Source organism: Chlamydotis macqueenii, chromosome Z (assembly GCF_036417535.1).
Source record: "Chlamydotis macqueenii isolate bChlMac1 chromosome Z, bChlMac1.mat, whole genome shotgun sequence".
Lineage (NCBI taxonomy): Eukaryota > Metazoa > Chordata > Aves > Otidiformes > Otididae > Chlamydotis > Chlamydotis macqueenii.
The window spans coordinates 18089972-18116718 of NC_141593.1; the positions used below are offsets into that span (position 1 = coordinate 18089972).

Below are 26747 nucleotides of genomic sequence, written 5' to 3' on the forward strand. Positions count from 1 at the left end.
AGAGAACTTGAATTGCAGGTTAGGTGGAAGTGAGTCTTGAAGCTTCACGTTTTGTTTGTTCCAGCTCTTTCTTTCTGACTAGCTGTCAACTCTGCCTTCTAACTTTTACATCACATATTGCAAAAATAACTAATTGTTCTCTGATTTATGCCTCTTGCAATAAACTCATGGCAGGGAGGGCTTTTCCTGCTGAAGGTCTTCCTCTCACTGTCATTAACTATCTCTTCCTTTCCTGAGCTAGGCATATTGTGCCATATTAGATCAGTGTGAGTGATTTCAAAGGATCTGTTTTGGCTTAACACAGTCTTTCTAGTTCCTCTTAGTTGCTAGGGAGCTCTAGCAATATTTTCAAACATAGGTTATACTGAGATTGCTGACTTATGCTGGATGTGAGCAAACCTTATTTGCTATTTAAGTAAGGACTTCAAGAACTAAAGTTGTTTGGGAAGTCCAGAGATGAGGTTCTCAGTTGATAAGATTATGTATCTTGTCTTGACCTTATTTCAAAAGATGCATCAGCATTAGGGATTCTTTCCCTAGGAGATGGTGGAAAAAGGTGTCCTTTTTTTTTTTCTTTTTTTTCCCCTCCTTTTTCAGAAAAGGCTGCATGGGTTGTATTTCTTTTTTCCCTTGCAAAACTTCTAATTTATGAACAGATTGTACTTGAACTGAGTTTTAAATTAAACTCTCATGAACTGCTCTCTCATATGCAATGCACTTCTAGGCTCTGTACAGTTTATAACAATATTGTTAGTGATATAGCTTGCTTGTTTGACGCTAAATAGCATGAGTAGAGTTGGTGAATGCAGGTTGAACTTTAGTTTTTTTTTTTTCCTTTAGACAATATCTGTTAGTAGTACTTTTGTGTAAATACTTGTAATGAGGATAAGCTAAAAGTAATACTACATACTTGCAAAGTATTTTTTTTATAAAGCTTTACTTTGACTTAAACAACTGAATTCAATCTTTGTATTTTTTCTTCACAGAAGCAAAACATCCTTTACAAGCTGGCTGTTCTGAATTTTCAGTTCTGAATGAACTTTTTTCCTTCCTGTTTCGTATTCCTTTGGTACTTAAAGTAAAAACCACCCACAAAAAAAACCCCTAACAAAAAAGCACAATTAAAAGTCTTGTTAAAATGACATTTATTTAGTACATACAGTGTTTGGAAGTGGATGTCTCTGGAATGGATTAAAATCAGAATTTTAAATCCCCATGTGTGCTAGAAAAATGTAAGTAAATGCATATGATGAGGAAGTTGGCATTTCTAACAGCTGTTGTTCAGGGATATGCTGATGCAATGCTAGATTTTAATACTAGGGAATTGGAAACAAGGATTCATTCTAGTCCTCTTAATCTATGAAATATTACTTGAAAATTAGTAAATTTAGAGTGATAAGTGATACAGTGATGAATTAAACACTAGCATTTGGTACTTCTAGACTCTCTAGAAGCTTGCAAACCTGTATAGACATCAGCCACATGAATAATTTGCATAGTAGGCAAATTATAGTTGTCAAAGTTGCTATACCTTTACCAGTCTTAATAGGTTGATTGGCAAATAACATTGCAGTCTACAGTTGATTTGGTCTAAGTGTTAAGCATAGTAGACTTGACTGAAGAATTATTGATTATTGATTGTATCCTATTCACTGTCTATAAATCTGTGGTTTTGTCCAGCGTCTTTCATTAGTAGAGCAGTAAACACAGAGGGCATCATGGTGAAGGAACTTATTAAAGCAGATGCTTTAGTGATCAAGTATTTTGTTGACACATGGTGTGCTTTCCAGAAACTTTGAATATTGAATTAACTTAGCACACTTAAGGTGTGGCAATCTCAGCGGAAGAGTGATGGAATAAGAGAGGGTTAGGAGGGCAAGTAAAGGGAAGAAAGTAAAGGCAAGTAGATTTGGTCAATGGAAACCAATCTATTGTAGTAAACCATAAAAATACCAATTTAAATAGTTGGTAGAGTGTTTTTATTTGCTGCTTGTTACATGTTAGATATAAACATGGGTATCAGAATCTTTTATACTGGCTTCCACAAACTACTCACTTAAATCTTCCAGCTGAGCGGGAACTCTGAACATAGTTAAGGCTACGAAAGCAGCAGTTTTAACACTTTGTTTAGTGTTGTAGCAGCCAAGTTTCCTAATTGAGTGAGTTGGTAATGTACCAAATGTCATCCATCTTCTTTTTTGCCTTTATGACTAGCTCTTGTGTCCAAGTGACCTCCTCTTTAACTAGTGTGTTTTGTTGCAGAGTGTACTAGTGCCCGCTTTTTTTCAGGAGTAGTCATTACATTAAGCAGTTTTAACTGGGAAGGAAAACAGTAACAATCAGTTTCCATGATGTGCCATATTCTTGTACATCATGGAATTTTGTGGACTTTGTGTTTTGATTTCAGATTTCATATCTTTATGATGGCTACTGATGTAACCTGGTCTTGACTTTGATATTGCAGAATAGGGAATTTTGTTTTTGTAGAATGACTCAGGTTGAAATGTAGCTCTGAAGATTGGCTGGCCCAAATCCCTGCATGGAGTAGGGTCAACTATTGCAGGTTGCTCAGGACCTTGTCCATCTGAGTTTTGAATTTCTGCAGGGATGGAGACTATACAGGCTCTCTGGGCAGTTTGGCTAGTGTTTAACCACCCTCAGAGAAAAAACATTTTGCTTATGTTAAAATGGAATCTCCTTTATTTCAATTTGTGCCCTTTACCTTATGTCATTTTGTTGGATATCAGTGAAAAGAATCTGACTCTGTTGCCTGTGCTCTCTTCTGTTAAAATGTAAGATCCTTTGAGCCTTTTGTCTCCCAGCACAGCAGTTCCAGCTCTGAGACATTCTGTGTATGACAGATGCAACAGTCTTTTCAATATCTTTGTGGTTCTTCACTGGACTTACTGCAGTGTGTCAGTGTCTGTTTTATACTGGACAGCCCAGAACTGAATGCAGCACTGTAGATATAGCGTCATCAGTGGGGAAGGACCGTCTGCCCCCACCTGCTGGCAGCATTCTTCCTAATGTAGCCCAGAGGACTGTTGACCTTTACTGCAAGGGCAAACTACTGGCTTATGTTAAAATTACTATCCGCCGTAGCCCTCAGGTTTTTTTCTGCAAAGATGCTTTCCAGCTAGTTGGCCCCGGTGTGTGCTGGTGCCCAGAGTTATTCCTCCCCAGATGCAGAATTTTGCATTTCTGTTTGCTGAGTTTCGAGGTTCTTGCCTGCCCGTGTCTCTAGCATCTTTTGAGTTTCCTCTGAGGGGAACACAGCCCTGTATTGTGTCTGAGTTTTGTATGTCTGCAAACTTGCTGAGGATGCGTTCTGTCCCATTGTCTGGGTCATGAATGAAGATGATAAATTGTGTTCGCTCCTGTATTAATCACTGCAGTTCTCTTCTAGTGATCTGACTCCAGCTGGAGTTTGTGCTGCTGATCACAACTCTTGGAGCCCAGTGATTGCACTTACTTTCAGTCCTCCTCACAGTCCAGTTGTGTAGGCTGTACTTCATTGATTTGTACATGAGGATGTTATGGGAGACAGTGTGAAAAGCCTTACTTTCTTGTTGTTTTCCAGGTGCTGTTGAAAGACCTTGCAGGAGTGAGCATATGCGGGATCATTTTGGAGGATATTCTAGGAGTACAGGTAGCATTGCATGGTTAAAATTTGTAGGTTTGGGAGTGATTAAGTCTTCCTTTTGGACAAAACATTTACAATGGAGGACCTTGCAACTGTAGTCTGAGTAGATTCTGGAAACTCAAATTTTACTGTCTTGGTAGCAGTAATGTTGCTGAGTAGTGCTATTCCATATGGGAAACAGTAGTTACACTTGTCCTAAGCTTTGCAATTTGAATTAGTTTTCTTTGTCTTATAAAAGGACACCTTCGTCACATGCTGGTTTTTTGTTGAATGGGAGGCAGGCTATAGACCTGAGGTCCCTTTCAGCCTGAATGATTCTGTAACTTTACTGTTGAGCTTAAAAAGAGAAATTCAAACTGAAACAACAACAACAAAAAAACCTACCCTGAAGTCAAAGATAGCTTTGAATGTTAAGTTGATTCTTTTTACTAATTATAGATACTGAAGAACGTCTGAACAGACAGTGTCAACCAGTGAGTAGCTTTGGTAGCAGAAGAAATTTTGGAAACAGAGGTAACTTTCTGGAGTGTCTGTAATTCTAGTAGCTAGTCATGTTTGATACATTAATCTTTCCCTGTTCAGGTACTCACTTTTGTTATACCAGAGCCAAATGAGTGTTTATGACTTGGAGGGAAATGCCAGTCCTTATTTCTGCATAATGCAGGCACTCGATATTGCTCCTTAGCTTTGACTGCACAACATAAAATAATACACTGTACTTGCCAGAAGGCAGGACTCTACAAAAAAATCAGTGTTTTGTTTAGCTATTGCTTTGATTCTGTTCTCCCTGGAGAGGGATATTTTTCTGATAATTTCATTGAGTAATCACGTATAAAAGGCAAATGAATATTAGTATTCACGTATATGCCATGTGAAGGAATATACCACTGCTCTTCTGTGACCTGGGGACCTGAAAGCTTGCTTTCTTTCATATCCATAAAGCAATATTTAGTGCCTGTCCTCCTGATTATAATGGCAACTACCACTCTTCTATGCAGTGCACATTGAAGAGCTTAATAGTTGGCACTTTGGCAGTACTGCCGCATGTGCTTACACGAGGTACTATCAGAAGCACATAGGTCAGTGGAAGCTACTATCACATAGCATCTGTCTAGATATTTCTATGGATTTAAGTGGGACTGGTTATGAAACAAGGAAGATAGAAGCTCTAGTCCTGGTTTGGGCATGTTTAGCATAAGTTCTGACATACGGAACAGCTGTGGAACCACTTGAAGTTATTAAGAGGTATTCCTTCAAAAAATCAATACTATTTCTGCATCTCTTGGATTGATGCCGGTTGTGCTAGGGGAATGCTACGCTTGTTTGACTAAGCAGGTGGCAATGCTTTGTGATGCATTAGGATGATGATCAACAGTTCTGCTGTAGACTCCACAGCAATTGCAAAGTAACTCACAAGCTGTATTAAAGATCTGTAGTATTTTGCCTTTAAGATGTGATGGGTTTTTTTATTTGGAAAAATTTAAATGACATATAAATTGGTATGCAGCAAGTATTGGTGGAGAAGGAGCTACAGATGTTGTGGTAGGAGAATTTCTTGGTCTCTTTTAACAGAAGATGTTCTTTGTCATTACAAGATGATAGAACTTGAACAGTTGAAGGGTAAAGACTAAAGAGTAGATGACGATGTAGGTCAACTGCTTGGATCTTAGACAACACCTAAAACTGTCCAATCTAAATTCAGAAGTACTTTGTTTATGCGTGTGGCTGTTTACTTCCTTTCGCTCCCCATCAAGAGGGTAACTACAGAAAGGGGTTAGACACTAAATAGACACTAAATTACAGTAAAAAAGACACAAAATACTTGGCAGTGCCTGTCCCAGGCAACTGAATAAGCAATTCTGAATAATAAAAAAATAGAAATTGATAGACCTGAAAGGCACGTTTTCATATCATTGCTCCATAGGAGGCAGCAGTTGCAATAGTACCTCACTCTACAGTACTGCTTATGAAAACTGAAAAGGTACAAATGCTGTCAATTGTCCTGTGGCTGAACCAAAAGACTAAACTCATCTGCTTCATAACTGAAGAGTTGAAAGTTAGTAGCTTACATAGTGCATATGTGTGTAAAGTCAAATCATGGAATAGTTTGGGTTGGAAGGGACCTTTAAAGGTCATCTAGTCCAACCCCTCTGCAAGGAGCAGGGACATCTCCGACCAGATCAGGTTGCTCAGAGCCCCGTCCAACCTGGCCTTGAATGTTTTCATGGATGGGGCGTCACCCACCTCTCTGGGCAACCTGTCCCAGTGTTTCACCACTCTCATTGTGAAAAATGTCTTCCTTATATCCAGTCTGAATCTACCTCCTATTTTAAAACCGTTGCCCCTTGTCCTGTCACAACAGTCCCTACTGAAGAGTTTCTCCCTATCTTTCCTGTAGGCTCCCTTTAGGTACTGGAAGGCCACAGTAAGGCCTCCCTGGAGCCTTCTCTTCTGCAGTCTGAACAGCCCCAGCTCTCTCAGCCTGTCCTTATAGGAGAGGTGCTCCAGCCCTCTGATGATTTTTGTGGCCCTCCTCTGGACTTGCTCCAGCATGTCCATGTCCTTCATGTTGGGAGCTCCAGAGCTGGGTGCAGTACTCCAGGTGGGATCTCACGAGAGCAGAGTAGAGGGAGAGAATCAGCTCCATTGACCTGCTGGCCACACTTCTTTTATAGACCGGATATGTCCAGATTTAATGTTTGATTTACTTGCAGGAAGCAATGCTACAGGAGAGCAGTAGACTGTTTTGCTTGTCATATTTTTTGGCAAAAATATATTTCTTCTCTTAATTTTTTGGTATGTTTAGGCAAATCAGTTTTATTGTACTTTTTATCTGAATTTTAAAAATAAAGATGGTGAAGAATAATTGCCAAATGAAAGGCACTTAATCTGCACATGCAGAACTGGGCAAACTAAGTTATGATGTGCTATGTTGTACTGCAGGTTTTCAAGAAAGGAGTGTTGTAGAAGATTCTAGTTTGCAAAGTAGAGGTTTTAGAGGATTTCCTAGCAGCTCTGGACGAAGTGAGAGTAAGTAGGTTTTTTTTTGTATTGACTAGTTTGTGTGGTAACAATATATATTTGGTCATGCTTTTTGTATTGGTTGTTCTCTGAGAACTAGAAGTAGAAAGGTGAAAGCTATGAAATGGCTTCTGTTCTTCAGTGGTGTTACGCAAAATGGGTGGTGTCTTTGAAAAATAGTATAAGTGGGAATAATACAGCGTAAGTTGGAGTTACAAAGAATCTGTTGGGACTGTTGTACTGTAGAGTTTGTGGAGTAAATAGTATCAGCTATAAGCATAGTATTTCGTTATGCTAATTTTAGGCTCTATATCCAGTACACTGTGTATTACTTACAGGTATTAAAGATGACCAAAGAGGCAGACCTCAGTCTGGCATTTTTCACAGCTCTAGAGGAAGAGGAGCATTTGGAGGTTATGCGGGTAAGATGTTTAGTAGGGTGGTGAACCTTTCAGATTTCCTCATTGCTGGTTTGTGGCAATGCAGTACCTTCTTAGCTTTGCTAAATTCTGTCACTGTGATTGTTCTCTCTGTCTGAATTAAAGCCTACTACAAATATTAGCTTGCTTGCATACTTGCACAAGACATGTTTGCAACTTGGATGAATTTTAGCAATTGGATTTTCAAAGCTGTTGTCTGCCATAATTTTTTTCTTGGTCCTACTGCTACTGGGTCAGTTAATGCACCATTAAGCAGAGGTGCTAACCCCAAAATTCAAAGCAAGCCTTTAGGAACTTGAGATAGTCACTCTAGACTTTTCCACCCCCCTCCTATAAAGGGGCATATTATTTTAGGTTTGTCCAGGCTGACAAGTAAGGTTTGTAGCTCTGAGAGGCCAGCTCTTCATGATTACTGTATTCTAACATTGGGGTTGTTTTTTTTTTTCTATCTACAAGGGATTTTCCCCTCAAGGTCCTGTCTTCCTTTGCCACTGATGCTACTGTAGCTTGTAACCTATGTGTTATGCTACCTAGAGCATAGTAATCTATTGTTCCCAAAAGTCTCATAATTCAAATTAGAAATACCATTAAACTAGTGTAATGGGTAGTGGATGGCTGATATTCTCAATGTAAAAATATTTTATGGGATACTGGTAAAATAATTTTTTCACTGTAGAAAAGATACAGTGATTAGTATGTGTTTTCAGAAGTGCTCCTTAAAGTCCAAAAAACTGATTGATTTGCCCCTATTTGACTTTGTTCAAGTTAAGTTTTTCAGATTTTTAGTTCAAATAATGATTTTTAGAAACGTAACTGTTTATAGAGACAACATGTTAATACTCGTAGAGGACATTGAGTCATTAATGCAGGATAGTTGTTCCTTACTTTTCATGGCCATTGTATGAAGTATTAGTATGTAAAGACTGTTATGGATATTAGTAGGCCACAGTTTCACTAGTCTATGTAGAGGTTCATGTGGAAAGGTAATTCTTCATAAAGAGTAGGTTTTTTGTGTGTGTGAAGTATGTAATTTTATAGTAAGACAATGTATTTAGATCTGGAGAAGGAGGAGTGCAAGCACTGCTAGACTGTTGTACTGCATCCATCTCTGAATAGCAGTCATGTCCCTCTAAAGTTTGTAGACTTAATGAAGGTAGGGCTGTGGTGGCTTTTCTGAGACCAGTTAGGCTTTTTGTGATTAGAGATACTGTGTAAGATATTACATCTTCTGATGGAAAAATAAGTACTTAAAAGTGATTACACACACTCTATCTTGGCATCTTTTCTTGAATTCCCTGTCACCATCTCCATGAAGCGGTGGTGTTACAGAGTTACTTAGTAAGCTGCGCAACACAGCATTCCTGATCCAAGTCACAGTACTGGCTGCCTCTTTAGAACTGGTGTTTGTGTTTAGAGTTAATTCAATCTTGTTGAGAATGAGCAGTCAGATTAATATACTGCCTTGAAGCTGTTCTTTTGTGCTTGCATTGCTGCAGTGGGGAGGAATGCAGATGGGAGAGGGTAAAAGATGATTGCAAGGTCACTATACTTTTGTAGTACTGGTCTTAAAATCGCCAGTCTCATGACATGAGCTGCACATTTGAGTAGAGAACCTCTTAACAGCCTTTTTACTATCTTTCCTCTTCACTTGGTCTTGTAGAAATTAGGAAAAAATTTTTTACGATGCGGGTTATAGAACACTGGAACAGGTTGCCCAGAAGGGTGGTGGAGGCCCCATCTCTGGAAGCGTTCAAGGCCAGGCTGGGTGAGACTCTGAGCAACCTGACCTAGTCAGGGATGTCCCTGCTCCTTGCAGGGGGGTTGGACTAGATAACCTTTGAAGGTCCCTTCCAACCCTAACCATTCTATGATTCTATATTTCTAGACTCCTTTCTTTTCCATAGGTACATTGTATTAAAGGGATTTTTTTTGCCATTCTTTGAAATTCGCAACACAACTTCCTGCATAGAGTAGCTAGAAGCTACAAGTTAGGTTTAAAGCTTTTTCTATTTGGTGTGTAGTAAGAGTAAGAACTTAAAATGGATTCTAGAAATGCTGCTGTTAGTAGCTCAGTCTTAATACAGTTTTTACATATGTAAAACGTGCTTACTGTCTTTTTTTCTAGTGATATGAAAGCAAAACACACACAAAATGCATGGATGTCAGGGTCAGAACTTTCATGTAGTAGATGTTACAAATGTGTAGCTCTTGAAATAACAGGATAGTTTTCTCTTCTAACTTAAGTGCTTTCTGAACTCTTGAAAAATTACTGTGATGACATTGAAGTTTAGAGCTATACCACTTTAGTTGTTTAGAAGTTGGTTATATAGCATAAATCAAATATCTCCTGATTTTCACAGATTTTCTAAATCTCCTGATTTTCTAATCATAGAATAGTCTGGGTTGGAAGGGACTTTTAAAGGCCATATAGTCCAACCCCCCTGCAAGGAGCAGGGACATTTCCGACCAGATCAGGTTGCTCAGGGCCCTGTCCAACCTGACCTTGAATGTTTCCAGGGATGGGGCATCTACCACTTCTCTGGGCAACGTGTTCCACCACCCTCACTGTAAAAAATGTTTTCTTTATGTTGTCTGAATCTACCTCCTATTTGAAAACCATTACCTCTTGTCCTATCACAACATATGCTGCTAAAGGGTTTCTCCCCATCTTTCTTATCAGCCCCCTTTAGGTACTGGAAGGCCACGATAAGGTCTCCCCGGAGCCTTCTCCAGGCTGAACAACCCCAGCTGTCTCAGTCTGTCTTCATAGCAGAGGTGCTCCAGCCCTCTGATCATCTTTGTGGCCCTCCTCTGGACTCACTCCAACAGGTCCACATCCTTCTTATGTTGGGGACTCCAGAGGTGGGTACAGTACGCCGTGTGGGGTCTCATGAGAGCAGAGTAGAGGGGCAGAATCACCTCCCTCGACCTGCTGGCCATGCTCCTTTTGATGCCGCCCAGGATGCGATCAGCTCTTTGGGCTGCAAGCACAGAGTGTTGGCTCATGTTGAGCTGCTTGTCCACCAGCACTCCCAAGTCCTTCTCCTCAGGGCTGCTCTCAATCCATTCTCTGCCGAGCCTGTACTTGTGCTTGGAATTGCCCCAACCCACGTGCAGGACCTTGCGCTTGGCCTGGTTGAACTTCATGAGGTTTGCATGGGCACATCCCTCCAGCCTGTCAAGGTCCCTCTGGATGGCATTCCTCCCCTCCAGCGTGTTGACCACACCACACAGCTTGGTGTCATTGGTGAGCTTGCTGAGGGTGCACTCTGTGCCACTGTCCGTGTCGCCAACAAAGATGTTAAACAGGGCTGGTCCCAATACCAACCCCTGAGGAACACCACTCATTGCTGGACTCCACCTGGACGTTGAGCCGTTGACCGCCACTCTCTGAGTGAGGCCATCCAGCCAGTTCCTTGTCCACTGAGTGGTCTGTCGGTCAAACCCATGCCTCTCCAGTTTAGAGAGAAGGACGTTGTGTAGGACAATGTTGGGTGCCTTGCACAAATCCTGGTAGATTATGTCTGTAGCTCATCCCTTGTCCGCTGATGCTGTAACGTCGTCATAGAAGGCCACCAAATTAGTCAGGCACTATCTGCCCTTAGTGAAGCTGTGTTGGCTGTCACCAATGACTTCCTTATTTTCCATGTGCCTTAGCATGGTTTCCAGGAGAATCTGCTCCATGACCTTGCCAGGTACAGAGGTGAGGCTGACCAGCCTGTAGTTCCCTGGGTCTTCCTTGTTCCCCTTTTTAAAAATGGGGGTTATGTTTCCCTTTTCCAGTCAGTGGGAACCTCACCAGACTGCCACAACTTCTCAGATACGATGGACAGTGACTTGGCAACTTCATCTGCCAGTTCCCTCACGACCTCCGGATGCATCTCATCAGGTCCCAGGGACTTGTGCACCCTCAGGTTCTTTAGATGGTCTTGAAGCTTCTCTTCTGCTACAGTGGACAGTTCTTCGTTCTCCCAGTCCCTGCTTTTTTCTTCTGAAACTTAGGTGACGTGGCTAGAGCCCTTAATGGTGAAGACTGAGGCAAAAGAGTCATTAAGCAGCTCAGCCCTCAACCTCAGCTGTCCCGGGTAATCAGGTCACCTATTTCCTTTTGGAGAGGGCCTGCATTCTCCCTGGACTTCCTTTTGTGGAAGGGTTGAACAGTTCTTAAAACCAAGATGCTGTAATCATAAGCATGTGTGAATTTCTTGTTACTCACAGTATTTTATTTGTTGGTGTTAGAGGAAGAACCTCACTTAAGAGGTAACAAAACAAGCTTATAAAACTGACATTTCTGTGGCATTTTAACATTATGCATGCTTTTTTTGCTCATGATTCATGTCAAGTGAATATAGACAACTGTATCTGCCCTTGCAAAGTATATGCTGGATTTAGAAGGCGTCATTCCTCTTGGTTGTCTTTTAACCTTGCTTTTTCTTACCTGGACATGTTATCATGGCCACCTGTTAATCTGGGATGATTTGATTTGATGATGGGGCACTTGCTACAAGTCAAGTAAGGACTAGATCTGGTTTGTTGTCATAGTTTAGCACCACTCAGGACCAGACTACACAGTCTCTCTGTCACTCCTCTCACCCTCCAAGTGACTAGGGAGAGATAATATAAGAAGAAAGACTTGAGGTTTGAGATAAGGACAGGGAGAGATCCTTAAAGTTACCGTTACAGGCAAAACAGACTGAACTTGGGGAAAATAATTTATTACTAAAAACAAAGCAGGATACCAAGAAAGAGAACAAGGTAACTTGCCTGTACCCATCCCTCTTCCTGGGCTTAACATTATTTCTACCTCCTTCCCCATTCCCGAGTGGCACAGGGGAGAATGGGAGTTACGGTCAGTTCATCACATGTCGCTTTATGCTGCCCCTTCCTCGTCGGGGGAAGAACTACTCACATTCCTCCTCTGCTCCAGTGTGGAGTCCCTCACATGGGCTACAGTCCTTCATGAACTGCTCCAGTGTGGGTCTTTTCTTCCACGGGATGCCGTCCCTCAGGAAAAGGCTTCCGCAGCACGGGCCCTTCACGGGCCACAGCCTCCTTCAGGCATCTGCCTGCTCCAGCATGGGGTCCTCCCCAGGCTGCAGGTGGATCTCTGCTCCTCCGTGGGCTTCCATGGGCTGCAGGGGAATTTTGGCCAGGAGCAGCATTACTGCTCCCCCTCCTTCTTCACTGACCTTGGCGTCTGCAACTCTTCCTTCACAGTCAGCATCTTCTCAGGTTCTCTGCATGTCTCCTCTCCGTTTCTTGCAGCTGGGCTGGGCCAAGTCAGGCCCAGACGGCCGGCTGGTGGGAGGCCAGAGGGTGAGGGCCTCAAGGCCCACAAGGCTTGTGCCTCCCCCTGTCTGCCTCTGCTGCTGCTTCTTCACATCTTCTCTTGTTTTGTTTTGGGTTGGTTTTTTTTGTTTAGTTTTTCCCCTTCTTAAATATATTATCGCAGAGGCAGTATCAGAAACATTCTGCTACCAATTGGCTCATCCCTGGCCAGCAGCGGGTCCGCCCTAGGCCTGGCTGAGTCCACTGGACAAAGGGGAAACAACTTGTAGAGGCTATACAGAAGCTGCCAGTGTAGCTTCCCTCACTAAACAAAGCCAGGATGTTTATGAAGTCCCTCAGCGAGATGCTGAGTTTAATTCCTTCATGTTACTGCGAGGTCCTGCTGGGCTCAGTTTTCTGACATCCTCAATTTCTGCCCTTTAAAACAGAACTATGGGGCTTCTGTCTTCTGGCTTTTTGTAATTAAGCTTTCATTGCTTACCTGTGTATTTCCACTCATTCTACCAACCATACCAGGATTCACTATTGAGTTTAAGTGCTGCTAGGAATTTTTCTTTGAGGTTCTTCAGATTTTCTCTCAATTGAGATATATTTCCTGAACGTAATTAACTTTGGAATATTTTCTTTAACAGCGGCTTACAAAGAATGCAATGAAGAATTAGGTTCTGAAAGAGGTAAGTAGTTTCTTCACAAGTAACATGTCAGTCATAATTTGCTTTTAACTCAAGAAACATTCTGTTACTTAAAGTTATTGGAAATAATTACGTAAAAAAGAAGGTAGTGATATGAGTAAATCCATAACCATCTCAAAATTGTTCATGTAACCTGAGTTGCCAAGCAAATACTATTAAACTCAGTATGTTGAAACTTTGTCTTTAAATTACTGGTCAACAGTGGTGGTTCTCATGTAAATGAAGACTAACTTTTTTGGAATGGAGTGCTGTAGAATTTCTCTGTTGCTGGCTGTTTCTTCTTGCTAATGATAAAGCTTATCTACTTGAGATGCAAGTGTTAGATAACTTAGATGCCTACACTATTGTCAATTAAGTTATGATAGTCATTAAAGCAAACCATAAAGGATCAGTAGATTTTCAGTTGCAGATGCCATAGCCTGTTCTGGGAAAAAAGGCTTAATGTGTTTTACCGAGTGCAAGTTAGTAAATAGAATTTCATTATTTTTAGGTGCAGGAGATAAGGTTGAAATGTATGATGAATAATTACTTTCTGACATGTATTGAAAGTGTCAGTTGGGACAGTCCTGCAGAGTTTTTTGCTGATGACTTTAGCCTTATTTTGCCTTTATCTTCCTCTTGAAATCCAAAAAGACAAATAGTGAACTCCTGACTTTCATATGAATAATTTTGGTTCCTGATCCTTCGTCATGTGAGGTCCCCATGAAATGGCATCTACTGCTAACCTTTTACTGAGCATCAAATAATTAATTTTATACCTCTGAGTTTATTAGCTTGAAAAATACCTTGAGGAATGCAGAACTATAAATGTACTGACATTAACAGATTAATTTTATCCTTATCCATTAACAAATGCATTGTTACTGAGTAGGGTAGTTTATAGTGTAATGAGTTTTTGTGGTAGAATTGTTTTTTGCAGGGTGGTAAAGTAAGGCTCAATTTAGTTTTTTCACGTAGCTCTTCAAAGTAAGATCCTTGGGCAAATGTGGGACAAGCATGCTTTACAGAAGTCTGACTTCTGTAAGTGAGTTTTAGGTCTAGTAGTGTAAAACTTAAGTTCTCATAGAATTAACTTAAAAAATTTCTTCCCTTCCTGGAAAATGGAGAGAAGTCTAAATGACATCCCACTGAACTTAACTTCAGTAACTCCGTACTTAAAATAGTTTTAGTTTAAGTTTTCTTTATATTGTTCATGAACTTGAGTGGTTATGTTCTTAAGGTCCAAAGGTGACTTACGTGCCCCCTCCTCCACCTGATGATGAACAAGCCATCTTTGCACGTTATCGAACAGGAATTAATTTTGACAAGTATGATGAAAACATTGTTGAAGTGTCAGGACTTGACCCTCCAGCACCATTACTGGTTAGTGAACTCATTAATCTCAGGGTTTATGTTGAGCGTGATTCTGCAAGAATGTATACTAAGTCGAATATTCACTGCTAATGAAAATATTAATACAGATTTTGAGTCTTGATATAAATTTGAATTCATAATGACATTGAGAAACTACAGAAATGGCCCAGTCAGAGTAATACTGGATGGATAGGAAGGACAGTGCTTAAATTGCAGAAAAAGACGAGTTTAGATCTTGAAAGAAAGAGGTCTTTACCACCCTTCCCAGAAACTGCTGCCAGTCATCTTACTGAAGTGTATTACTGGTGGGTCTGTAACAATGTAAGTGAACACCTGTCAAAATAGTTTTCATTTGGACAGAGAGGTGGTTTTGAAGTCACTTCTAGCCTTGTTTTCTGTGGCTGCTCTTTATTGTTTAAAAGTAATATATAACTTTGCTTCTACTCCATCTGGAGTGGCTAGTATTACCAAAAAAAAAAAGACACTTTTTAGGGGGAAGAATGAAGAATGAGGTAGAAGGGCGGAGGGGTTAGTAGCCCCTGTGTTAACAGAGAAAGTGCAGAGTTTTCTTCCCAGTCTGTCTTCTGAAAGGTTTTTTTCGCTGAAGTTAAACTGATTTTGTCATGTATGATGCTTTTTGTTCCTGGATAGGGATGTTGTTGTAGCTCCTCTTGTTAGTTTCAGCACAGACCCTGTGTATCTCCGACCTGAAATGAAACTGGAGAGTTTTCATTTGTTTTCATAGCATGTCATGGTGTGAGTTTACCTGCTTGAATCCAGATGTATGGATTCTGATTTTCTTTCAAAGCTAGTAAGACCAGCTGAAGGCCTTCACTGTCCTACAGACAACTTTATTTGAATGGCATGAGCGGGTTGAAGAAACCTTTTGGGGCTTTACCTGTAGGAACTGTGGCAATCTAGATGACTGGTGAGACCCCCTCAAAAGTTATACTTTATTGTTTGGATGTCTGTATCCTATGGTAAGCATCTCTGTCTTTAAATTTCAACTTCTGTGGTTGTATATTGTTAGTAATTTTTTTCTCCTGCAGACTTTTGAAGAAGCTAACCTTTGTCAGACTTTAAATGTGAACATTGCTAAAGCTGGATACTCTAAACTTACTCCAGTGCAGAAGTACAGCATTCCTATTGTACTGGCAGGACGGGACTTAATGGCGTGTGCCCAGACAGGATCGGGAAAAACTGTAAGCATTTTGTGTAGTATTCATACTGCTGGAACTGTGTGACCTTAAACTGTCAGGAGGATGCCTTCATCTTCCACATGACGATGCTTCACAGCTTGTTTTCTAATGATTTGACTTGTGCTGCAATCGCAGGTGTAGTATTAAGCACAGATGTGAACAGTGGATGGTTGTCACATTTTTGGGTTGAATTTCTTTTTCATTTCAGTGAACTAGTGTCTTGATACAGCCGGGCAATGTTAAGGGCTACGTACACAAATTCAGAGCTGTCATAGGAGCTACTAATGAGAAAAAAAAAACTAAGCAGTTTGGTTTCTGTCTGTATTTTGTGGGGTTTTGTGTTGGGATTTTTTTTTTTTGTGTTGGTTTGTGTGTTTCGTTCCATGTGGTTTTGTGGTTTTTTTGTGGTTTGTTTGTGGTGTGTGTGGTTTTGTGTTTTTTGGTTTTGTTTTTTTTTTTTAAAACTTTTGCCACATTGTAACAGTGTGTCATACTGGTTTGTCATCTTTGGTTTGATCAAGTCTGATCCGCACTGAACTTAGTTTTAGGTGATTCAGTGTAATGGAAGAGTGTTGAGAGTTGATATTAAGTTGACAATTGTCCCAACTTGATAACCGTCTGATGTACCCAGATCTAACCACTGACAGCTCTGCGTGAAAATATTTGAAGTATAGCTTTTTGCCCTTCAGTGTAATGTGAAATTCTAGCTTTGTTACATAGCTTATTAGTTATTTGTTTTGAAAAAGTTTCTGTTTGCAGAGGCAGAAATGTCCAGAAGTGTCCAAAACTTATGTTATAAATATTCTCAATGCTTTTGGGACTGCTGTACAGATTCTGTTTTGGGGTTAGCTAGTCTTACATGGAAGTAAGGGTGCAGCTATGTTGCAAACTGATGTGCTATTGTACTAGTCTGTAGAGTGGTGATATGTGGTTGCCTTATAGATCTACTGATAATAATGTAAAGCTTGTAAGTAAATGTTAGGAGAGTTTTTGATCCTAGGGTAAATAACTATCAATGTATGCCAGCATGATGTATAGAACTGCCTGAAGAACCCAGAAGTTAGTGCATTACTGTGTTCCTGCATTATTAGACTCTTAAGGTCCACAGAGAGATTTTCATGCTTTTTAAACAAGGAGAAATAAACTCAGATGTTCTGTAGTGCATTCACGTCAGTCCTTTTGTAGTGTGATTTCCCTGAAGTTGATAGTATGCTGTATCATTCTAGCTTTAAGATTAGAGAAGTACACAGCTTTTAGTGTGACTGATGCTTTTTTTTTTTTTTTAGGCAGCTTTTCTTCTACCAATTGTGGCCCACATGATGAGAGATGGTGTAACTGCCAGTAGCTTTAAAGAGCAGCAAGAACCGGAATGTATTATTGTTGCCCCAACTAGAGAACTGATAAATCAGATTTTCCTAGAAGCAAGGAAATTTGTGTATGGGTAAGCTTTTGCACTATTGCCTGGTTACTACTTTGTCTGAATCCAGCAGTGCTTTATTTTTTTCATTAATACTTTCAGAATTTTTTCTCGGCCAATCAAATGACTATAAACACTTGGATTTAGATAGTAATACTGCCTAGCAGGTTTCTTACTATATGGCTAGGGATTTAAACTCCTATTCCTCCTGATATTGGGGGTGGGGACAGGGAGAGGCTTACTCCAGCTTGAAGAGGAGATAAGTACTAAACTTGTGTTGCATCATCTTTGCTAATGAGAAAAATGAAATTTCTTAAATGAAATAACTTAAATTTAGCTTACCTTATGTGATTTATACTTGCTTTTATTTTCTTGAGAAAAATAGAGGTATGTATTAGGGGTTTGTAGTTAACTTTCAGTGATAGTTTCTAGTAACTGTACTTCCCAGTGTTTCTGATCTTGGACAGATATTTTGCAGCTCAGACGGGCTTTTACAGCTTTGTATCTTCAAAACAGAATAAAGGTCTAAACTTGTCATTGAGCCCTTGTACTCAAATGTAGTCATAAGACTACATTTATACTAGTTTACCGGTGGTCTTTCTACTGCTGAGTGATAACTTTCACCAGTGCATGGGAAGATAATTATATCTGTTGTCAGTAATGGCTTGTTACTGTTAGGAGGTGGAAGGGAGTGCAAATCAGTGCAAGATTTGGTATGCTAAATTAGACTTCCCTTTGCTTGTTGAAGCTAACTTATGTTTGGAGGCTGTACCTGACTTTAAGAAGTACCATCGTGTTTGCATGCTTATGAAGCACATAACTAAGAATAACTTTTTAATCTCTAAAGCTGTTCTAACTATGTAGCTAGTTCTATTAATTATGCTATTTTACACTATATACAGATGGTTTCACAATAAAATAGCTTTTGAATTTAGAAAGTTTCTGCTACAGTTATCCTGCAGTAAAAGCAAGATAACCTGGATTAGGAGGGCAGTTAAACAATACCAGGGTGTGAATCGTTGCCTCTAAGGAATTATATGCATATTGCTAAGTTCAGATTCATCATATTCTTAAGCTCTTTGGTTTAGGTCACAAGTAGGAATATGAAATATGTATATTAATTGATAGTGGATAAATGTTGAACTGTTGAGTCCAACCTGTTTCTATTATTAACTAAAAGCTTTCTGAAAATTTCAATGAAACTTGGTAAAAATTTACCAGTTTCATCTGAGTCACCAGATTGTCGCATATGAAGCTGAATTAGTATCTTCAAGACTGGACAGTTTGAGTGTGAAAATACTCATTGCATACATGCGTTAGCAGGAGGTTATAAAGACAAGGTTGTAAACTTGCTCTTCGACTGTGTTAAGGTAGTTCTTGCTTATAGAGGTGGTTTTCTACAGGAGAAGAATATCTGGTGTAGCTCTACTAAGTAGATCTAACCAAAAACCTTAGTAGGAAGAGTACCAAGTGGTTTAGAATTTGAATGGGTTTGCAGTCTAATGCTTGAGTAGCACACTGCATGGCCAGTGTGATTACTTGCTTTACAAAGATCCACCTGTGTATTTTTCTTTTTTTTTTTTTTGCACTGTCCTTTCAAGGTGTGTAAAGATTACTTCTGAAACTCTAAAGGTATATATTTGGTTTTTCTGCTTTTTCTAAGTATGCTGTATAAAAGGGGACAATGTCTTAACACCATTTTGGCTCCACTGCCAGTAGCTCTCAGTTGAAGGGAGAGGGAAGAATGCAGGTAAAATGAAATGTTCTTTCCAAGCAAGCCACGTGTGCAGCCTCTATTATGTAGTATGGATGGAAACTTTGAGTTTACGGTAAGTGAGTTTCTGGTCCTGGGTCCTGCTTTTGGTTGTAAGCTGTGCTGTATGGTGAAGGAATTGAACCACACTAAGTAAGCTGGTTTGTGTTAGATCTGATGATCTTTTACATATTTTCATGAAACAATGCTGTTTGCATACTTATGCAATACTGTTTGCATAATTAATCCAAATATTTTTTCTATATAATAGAACTTGTATAAGGCCTGCTGTGATCTATGGAGGTACACAAACAGGCCATTCAATTCGTCAGGTAATGCAAGGCTGTAATATACTCTGTGCCACTCCAGGAAGGCTTCTGGACATTATTAGAAGAGAGAAGGTAAGATCTTAAAACTTAATCTGAATTCCCTAAACACTCTTAGCTCTTTACATACTGGTTTTCGTTCTTCAAATTCGATAGAGGCAAAGGTGGAGCCATGAAAATCAGTCAGTATGCTGCCGTTATACAAGCACTTACTTAACATACAAGTCAACTTGGCATATCTAAATACCATGAGGTTTTTGAAAGCGTTGTGTAAGTCCATGTCTCTTCAGTCCCTTTCAGGTTCCACTGGAAAATATCAGTCTAAATCAAACTGGCTGCAGTTCTTGGCAATTAAATTTTATATTTTAAATACATGGAACGCCTTCTGTTCTTGTGGAAAATCCCATAGCAGATTTTTACTTGATGTCCTCTTTGTTTTGCTACAATAGCTTTTACCTGACCAAATGAATGTTTTAATATTGAATGTTTTAATATTGATTTTATTCAAAATACAAAAAATTATAGGTGTAATATTGTATTTGAATTTTTATATTTCCATCCATTATAAGTTCAAATCTAAATTGCTACATATTGTAATTGTGACTCAGTGATGTTGCGCTGGATAAGTGAAGATGGGAAAAACACTTACTGGTATTAAACTGGAGATTGGCGTTTAAGAATGTGAGGGTTGTGTGAGAGAACCTTTCTAAAACTCAGATATAATTTCAAAATAGATGCACTGAATAATAATAAATCTATAGGCTCTATCTTGGTTTACATTGCTGAATCAAGTTCTGGAGCACTTTGGTGTAGGCATACTATTAGAATTAGTGCAGAGTAAAAAGTTAAATGGTCACAGACTTCTATTTGTGAATAATTAACTTCTCTACAAAGAAGTAAGTAGAAGGTGGATTTTGACAATTAGGACACTGTACGTGTATACTATCAGTGAACCAATACAGTTTTTCATTCACGGAAATACTTGCAGATTGGTTTGCATAATGTGAAACATATGGTGCTAGATGAAGCGGACCGCATGCTCGATATGGGTTTTGGGTTAGAAATGAAGAAGCTGATGTCTTACCCAAGCATGCCACCAAAAGACAAACGTCAAACACTAATGTTTAGTGCCACTTTTCCTGAAGAAGTTCAGAGGTGAGTAAAGTAAAATGGAAATATATCTGAAGGTGTACTTGTATAGACCTAAATATCTGAAGAGTTAAGAGGACTCCTTATATTTAAAAGATTATAATCTTGCCAGAACATACTGAAAAGCTGTGATGTTAACATTCCTTGCTGAAGACTTGTAGCTTTCATAGATTAACTGCTTAGTTCAGGTGGACACTCTAAAGCAGTTCATGAAGTTTGTCTGAAGACTTTGAAATTCCACTTTTGCAGAAGAGCTCATGCTGCCTCTGTTTGTTTCTTGTCCCTACTCCACCACATCTGTGCAAACTCAAAAACGGTGATTTTGCTGTTTCACCAGCAGCGTTGGTAGCGCTGTCCTTGGCACCAGGACATGATGGAGCTAGACATTCCAATTATTGCTCAACTCACCAGCCTTCCTGATATACAATTCTTACTTACAGGCCTAAGTGGTAGGTTTGGTAGGTTTAAAGCTTCCACAAATGGATTTAGGATATATCTTATGCCTCTACTATTCGCTACCTTGAAGTTCAGTTTTCCAGACTCTGAGAGAAGTGTTCAACAAGTGGTAGTGGGGTTGCTGAGCCTGGGAGTAACAGAAAAAAACATCCCATGCTCTGTAGGTGGATGGAAATTATTCAGTATTTCCACTTTGGAGGAGATGGGCGTCTAAATACTCATTCTTACATAAAAGTAGTCTAAAGTTCAGTTTGAGCAGTTGACGTAATTTTGGTGTCTTTTGTGGTAGGGATACTGTTGTGACAGTATCACTAAAAAACTACCAGTAAGAATATTACAGTTTGAGCATGTAAAGTGATCAGACAATTGCTGTGAAGTATGTTAGTCATCAGTGAGTCAAATCCTGACTACTTGCTTCTGGCCTTGAAAAAGCCTGAAAGATCTTTTTTTGGGGCGGGGAGGAAACATCTTCAGTAGTTGTCCTGAATGAAAGAGGGGAATGGGCAGCTTTCTCCCATTCAGTCAGTTAGTACTGACAGCTGTTGGGGAGATCAGTTGCCTTTCTTTTAGTAGGATTGAATTAACTAGGAACTCAATCTTAACTTGCCTCTTGTGCCTTCTTCATAAAGTTTTTTGTATCGAAAGAAGATCTTATAGTGAACAGCCATGTTTCCACAGCTGGGAATCAGGCATTCAAATGATACTGTACGTGAGTGTGGTTCATGTTCATTCCATGTGTTTACTTACTGTTTCTGCAAAAATGTGGTCTCACTTCACTCTGCATCCTGTGAAAAGATTAGGTGTCTCTCCCTTTAGGGATGCACAGTGTGCTCTGATTGGCTGAAGTTCTGGGGTTGAGAGAGGAATCTTGATCCCTTGATCTCTAGAACTGTTGTCTTTATCAGTGTGTTTTCATGAATGCTCTTGCTACGTGTTTCTGCTACATACTGAGGGATGAGTAAAGAGTACTGTAACTACCAGCATCTGAAAGGAGGACATCCCTTCAAGCGTGCAAGACATCTGCTGTCTGCTTCTGTTTAATGAAGAAAAAAAAACCCAGATCTACCTTTCTACTGTCAGTCTTGAAGGTTTTACAAGTGCTGGTAGAACACTCCAGAAACCTGAGTGCTTGGATATTGGTTTGGAAGTGCATCATAACATTCTTGTAACTTTTTGAAACTGCACCTAAAGGTGAAGTTCTTATCGATAAAAATGCTTCTTGTGTGGAGTCAGTTCCTTCATGGATTTACTACCTTTCTGATTCTGGAGTCAGGAAAGCTAATGTCTTCCCATACTCTGCTATCAAAACAGCTTTGAACAGTGTACTGCTTTGGTAGTATAGGACAAAGTGCTTTCTTTAGCCCTGCTGGGTTCAGGCTCTCCTACACTTCTGTGCAGCAAGTGTAATCAGATTTAGATTTAACACATCATTTGGTTTGTAGCTGAATTTGGGTGTCTGTTTTTACATAAACCTTTGGTCGGATAGAACCATAGAATCACTGAATGGTTTGGGTTGGAAGCGACCTTCAAAGGTCATCTAGTCCAGCCCCCTGCAAGGAGCAGGGACATCTCCAACCAGATCAGGTTGCTCAGGGCCTCATCCAACCTGACCTTGAATGTTTCCAGGGATGGGGGCATCCACCACCTCTCTGGGCACCCTGCTCCAGTGTTCTACAGTGATCAAGGCTCTTCCTGCGCATGTGAGCTGAGAGTCATGTGTTTCCTAGCTGACTGGTGAACTTCAGCTTAGCATTTGGAGCTTTATGTTGTCCATTAAAAGGTCTTTTTGTCTCTCCCTTCCTGTTTTTTTTTTTTGTTTCATTTTCAGAGAGAGTTTAACTTGCCCTTTGCTTTCAATTTTAGAACTACATGTCTCCATGAGTTTTTAAACCGGTGAAATCTTAAGACCATACGCATTTAAATCTCTAGTAACTTGTTTATTTGCTATGAAAAACATATTTTCAGTGGCAATTGCGTCTATAAATCAGATGGGAGATTCAATTCCTTAAAGCAGTGCTTTAACATTTTGAAGACTCTCCTCTTTTTTAGGAATTTGTTCTAAAATTGGAGATTGCCTGTTCTCAGTTAAAGGTTGACTTGGTTACCATCTGAATTTTACTGCAGTGGAAGCTACTCTGTACACTGGACATGAAGCACACTTGTGTATTAATAAGTTAAGAGTTTAGTAAAACTCTTGAGTATTATGGGACATCCCAAGGAATTACCTGTTTTGGCAAGTTGGATCCCTCAGATAAGATATAAGGGATAACTGAAGAGGAACAGTGTCTGAACAGAACTCGACTTTTGCCTATGGCCGTTTAATAAAACGTGTCATTTTAAGCAGTGCTTTTGTTGAACAGTCAAAAGGGATGGTGTTTTCTCTTAGAGGCCTGTTTTGAATTCTGGCCTGTGTAGAATTCTTCCCTGTCCCTCCAGCTAGTAATGAAATATGTGCTTACAGAACTGTTCTTGGGGCAGTATGTCAATAACCAATTTTATTGCAAGCATATATGTGTAACTCTTTCTGAGATGGCTAGCAGATGCAGTGCTTGTATTATGAAAAGCTGCAGGGGCATAATTAGTCTGTGCGTATTCTTATTCATCAGGTTTTTTTTTGTACAGCTGTCTAGAAAACAATATATAGACTCTTTTAGCTTTTTAAAAAGTGCACATATGACTACTCATATCCTCTGCCTTGTGAGGAATGATGCAAGTATTTGTTATAAGGGTTCCTTAAACATAAATGAAGTTACTTGATCTTAAAGCAAAAATAAGCTATGTAATAGATTTCATGTTGCTCAATCTTTTCAAGGCTGGCTGGCGAATTTTTGAAAGCTGATTATTTATTTGTTGTTGTTGGACACGTGGGTGGAGCTTGCCGTGATGTTCAGCAAAATATTCTTCAGGTTCCTCAGCATTTGAAAAGGGATAAACTTACAGAAATTCTACAAAGCATAGGTAACTTTCTTTATTGCTAATTGTTTACCAGGGAAGACAAAATTGCTTGTTTTTGAACTTCTACTCTTGCTATTGACCAGAGCATGATTCCATTCTATTACACGTGTTACGTGCTTTACAAGACTACTGTTTGAAGCCTGAAGGAGACCTTGAGGAGTTCTAGGTTTTTAGGCATATTTGTGTTATGGGTATTTGTCAAAGTCTAATCTCTATTGAATACTAGCAGACAAGCTTGCCAGATAGTTTCTTTGTATGGTCAATTACAATACTTCGGCATCTGGGGATATTACTTCCAGATTATAGGTGTATTAAACTTCTTATGTGAACATTTGGGCCTATATTTTGTTAATGGCTGGGATTTTTCCATTTTTGCTTTGAATGTATTTTAAGTTTTAATGCTGAAAACTAGGAGGGAGTTCAGAATTAAAAAATAGTCTGTGTACCTTGCTCTTCCGTGCTCAGAATGGCATGCCACTTCTAGCCAAATGCTGTTGAAAGGGAATGCATACTTATCATAGAGAACAACATTCATTTCCTCCTTTTATTCAGGAGAAAAATGAAGTGCACTTCTGTGTTGACCTAGAAATTGATGTTCAGCACAGGCAAGAAATTACAATCGTACCTTAAGGACTTTATTCAAAACCTGTTCTGGTTTTAGGTGTTTAGATAAGTGACTGCTATTATGAATAGTGAAAATGACTCAGGTTTCAAACTGCAGTGGGTCTGAACTCGTTTGATTTAGGTCATGAACGAACCATGGTGTTCGTGGACAAAAAGAAGAAAGCAGACTACATTGCAGCCTTTCTTTGTCAAGAAAAAATATCAGCCACTAGCATCCATGGGTAAGTATTTTTTAAGTGAAAGTCGGTCGTATATCTTACGAGAAGCTTTTACTGAGATTACATGTTTGGCTCTGTGTGACTTAGCTTGCCTTGTTTCAGATAGTCCTGTAATCCTCAGCAGCTCTGCCCAGTTGAGAATGTAGTGTTTCTGAAGGCTAGTTCTCACAGCTTTTGCTGAGTAAACGTCTTTCTGGTTGAACACACTTCATATGCTTTATATGAACTGGAGAATCTTAATGCCTGCTGCTAAGAAAAAAATAAATAAAATGTTAATATATAATAGATTCAGTAGAATCAGCTGCTGCTTGTACTTAAGTTTTGTCATCGTTTGTATGACCAAAACTTTTGGGGTTACTGGTGAGGTGATAGTCGTAAATTCAAGTGGCAGTTGTGAACCTTGTGCTCAGTCTTAGAGGTTTCCTCAAAATGATAAGTTCTGTACCGTACAGATTTCTGATTGTGTAATTTCTGCCTCCTTGATGTGTTCATGGGCATAGCATATGTTTGGAGATCAGTCTAAAGAGAAGATGCTTCTAACTTGTGTTTGTAGCCTACTCATTAGTGTTGCATACCTGAACAACTACTAAGAAACAAGGTGAAATAGTTGCTGATTCCAGGTCTAAGCCCATCTAAAAAGATGGTCTGTCTTTCATGTAATGAGCTGAAATGTAATTCTGCAGTGCGTGTTTGTGTGTCAAAATGTAGGACAACAAACTGACTCTTAAGATTCCCAGTGAACTCCAGCACATCAAAAATGTAATTTTGCAAGGTACTGGAATTCTTGCCAATAAAATTATGTTTTGGGCAGTGTTCTGACAGGCATCAGAATATCAAGGTTGTAGATGAGTTAAAATGATCTTAGTACACAGATACAAGATGATTGTGTATATCCTGTGCCCTGTCAGTTTTACAGGTGTGTGAAGGGTCATTCTGAGAAGACATGGGCTTCTGTTCTTGGCTAAACTGAATTGCTCTCCCACAACCTATCTTGTGTGGGAGAAGGTTCTTAACACATTTCTGTAGAATTACTACAGTGTGAGTTAAAGTATACTTGGAAAGATAATAACAGGTTCCATGGAAGCTGCTAAAATGTCGTGAATGTTACCGATTTCTCATTTGCTCGAGTTTTTCAAATTGAAGTTAGTTAGGATAGTTGCTCTTCTCTGGAATAGTGGTCATACTAAACTTCACTAAATGTCCTACCATAAATTCAGAAGAGCACTGGATTTTAGCTTTCTTATTTGTTCTCTCATTTGGACAACAAAAACATGAGTTAAGTTCTGATCTACTCTGTTTAAGTACTAGGTAATCATAAATATTCTTTAAAGATGCACACCTCAGAGCAAATGCAGTTTTCTTCTCATGGTGCCAAACAAAGTGCGAGTTCTAGACTGTTGGCTGGCCACATTTTCTAGTATGTCAGAAAAATGCCCTATGCAGGAGTCTACGTAGACTTCACCTTTGCTATTCTGGCTTTCTGCTAGAAAGCAGTAGGAAAAGCACTTCTGGCTATGGCATGAAGAAACAAATCAGTTAAACAGGTGCATCTTCTTAGGGAAGCATTGAGTTTGATACATTACTATATCTGTTTTTTTAAAAGAAAAAATTATCTAGACACTTAGGTTAAAATAGTTGCTATGTCTTACTGCTAATCAGTTAAATATTCAGAAAACCTGAACTGGTAGTGTGTGGGTTGTTGATTTGGGGTTTTGGTTTTTTTTTGTTTTGGTTTTTTTCCCGCTGAGAACTACTTCTCTCCATGGATCATGACCTTTTCATTTGTATCTTAAATAATACTGCAGATTTTTTGGACATCCATTTTAACCATCACTTTCTTTGTAGAGATAGAGAACAGAGAGAGAGAGAAGTAGCTCTTCAGGATTTTCGTTCTGGAAAATGTCCAGTTCTCGTGGCAACTTCAGTGGCAGCAAGAGGTCTGGATATTGAAAATGTTCAACATGTTATTAATTTTGATCTTCCTTCCAACATTGAAGAGTATGTACACCGAATTGGACGAACTGGTCGTTGTGGAAATACAGGCAAAGCAGTTTCCTTCTTTGATAACAACTCAGATGGTCATCTTGCACGATCTCTTGTTAAAGTGCTTTCAGATGTAAGTTTCAAATCTTAGTGCTTAACTTCTTCTGTTCTTTAGGATTTCACTTCAGTGTACTGAGCAACTGTTACTTCTTTGATACTGTTATGGAAC

At 39.4% G+C, this 26747-nt stretch overlaps 1 protein-coding gene across 1 annotated transcript in view; it reads left to right on the top strand.

The window, feature by feature from the left end:
* The window catches only part of DDX4 (DEAD-box helicase 4), a 37351-nt gene that overhangs the window by 6145 nt on the left and 4459 nt on the right, over window positions 1-26747 (top strand). The window contains exons 3-15 of the mRNA XM_086770579.1: window positions 3581-3649; window positions 4082-4156; window positions 6587-6673; window positions 7003-7086; window positions 12822-12851; window positions 14305-14447; window positions 15488-15640; window positions 16924-17078; window positions 19079-19208; window positions 20122-20288; window positions 23551-23696; window positions 24439-24538; window positions 26381-26651. Of these exons, the coding sequence (XP_086626705.1) occupies window positions 3581-3649; window positions 4082-4156; window positions 6587-6673; window positions 7003-7086; window positions 12822-12851; window positions 14305-14447; window positions 15488-15640; window positions 16924-17078; window positions 19079-19208; window positions 20122-20288; window positions 23551-23696; window positions 24439-24538; window positions 26381-26651 (1610 nt within the window). The remainder of the gene's footprint in view (window positions 1-3580; window positions 3650-4081; window positions 4157-6586; window positions 6674-7002; window positions 7087-12821; window positions 12852-14304; window positions 14448-15487; window positions 15641-16923; window positions 17079-19078; window positions 19209-20121; window positions 20289-23550; window positions 23697-24438; window positions 24539-26380; window positions 26652-26747) is intronic.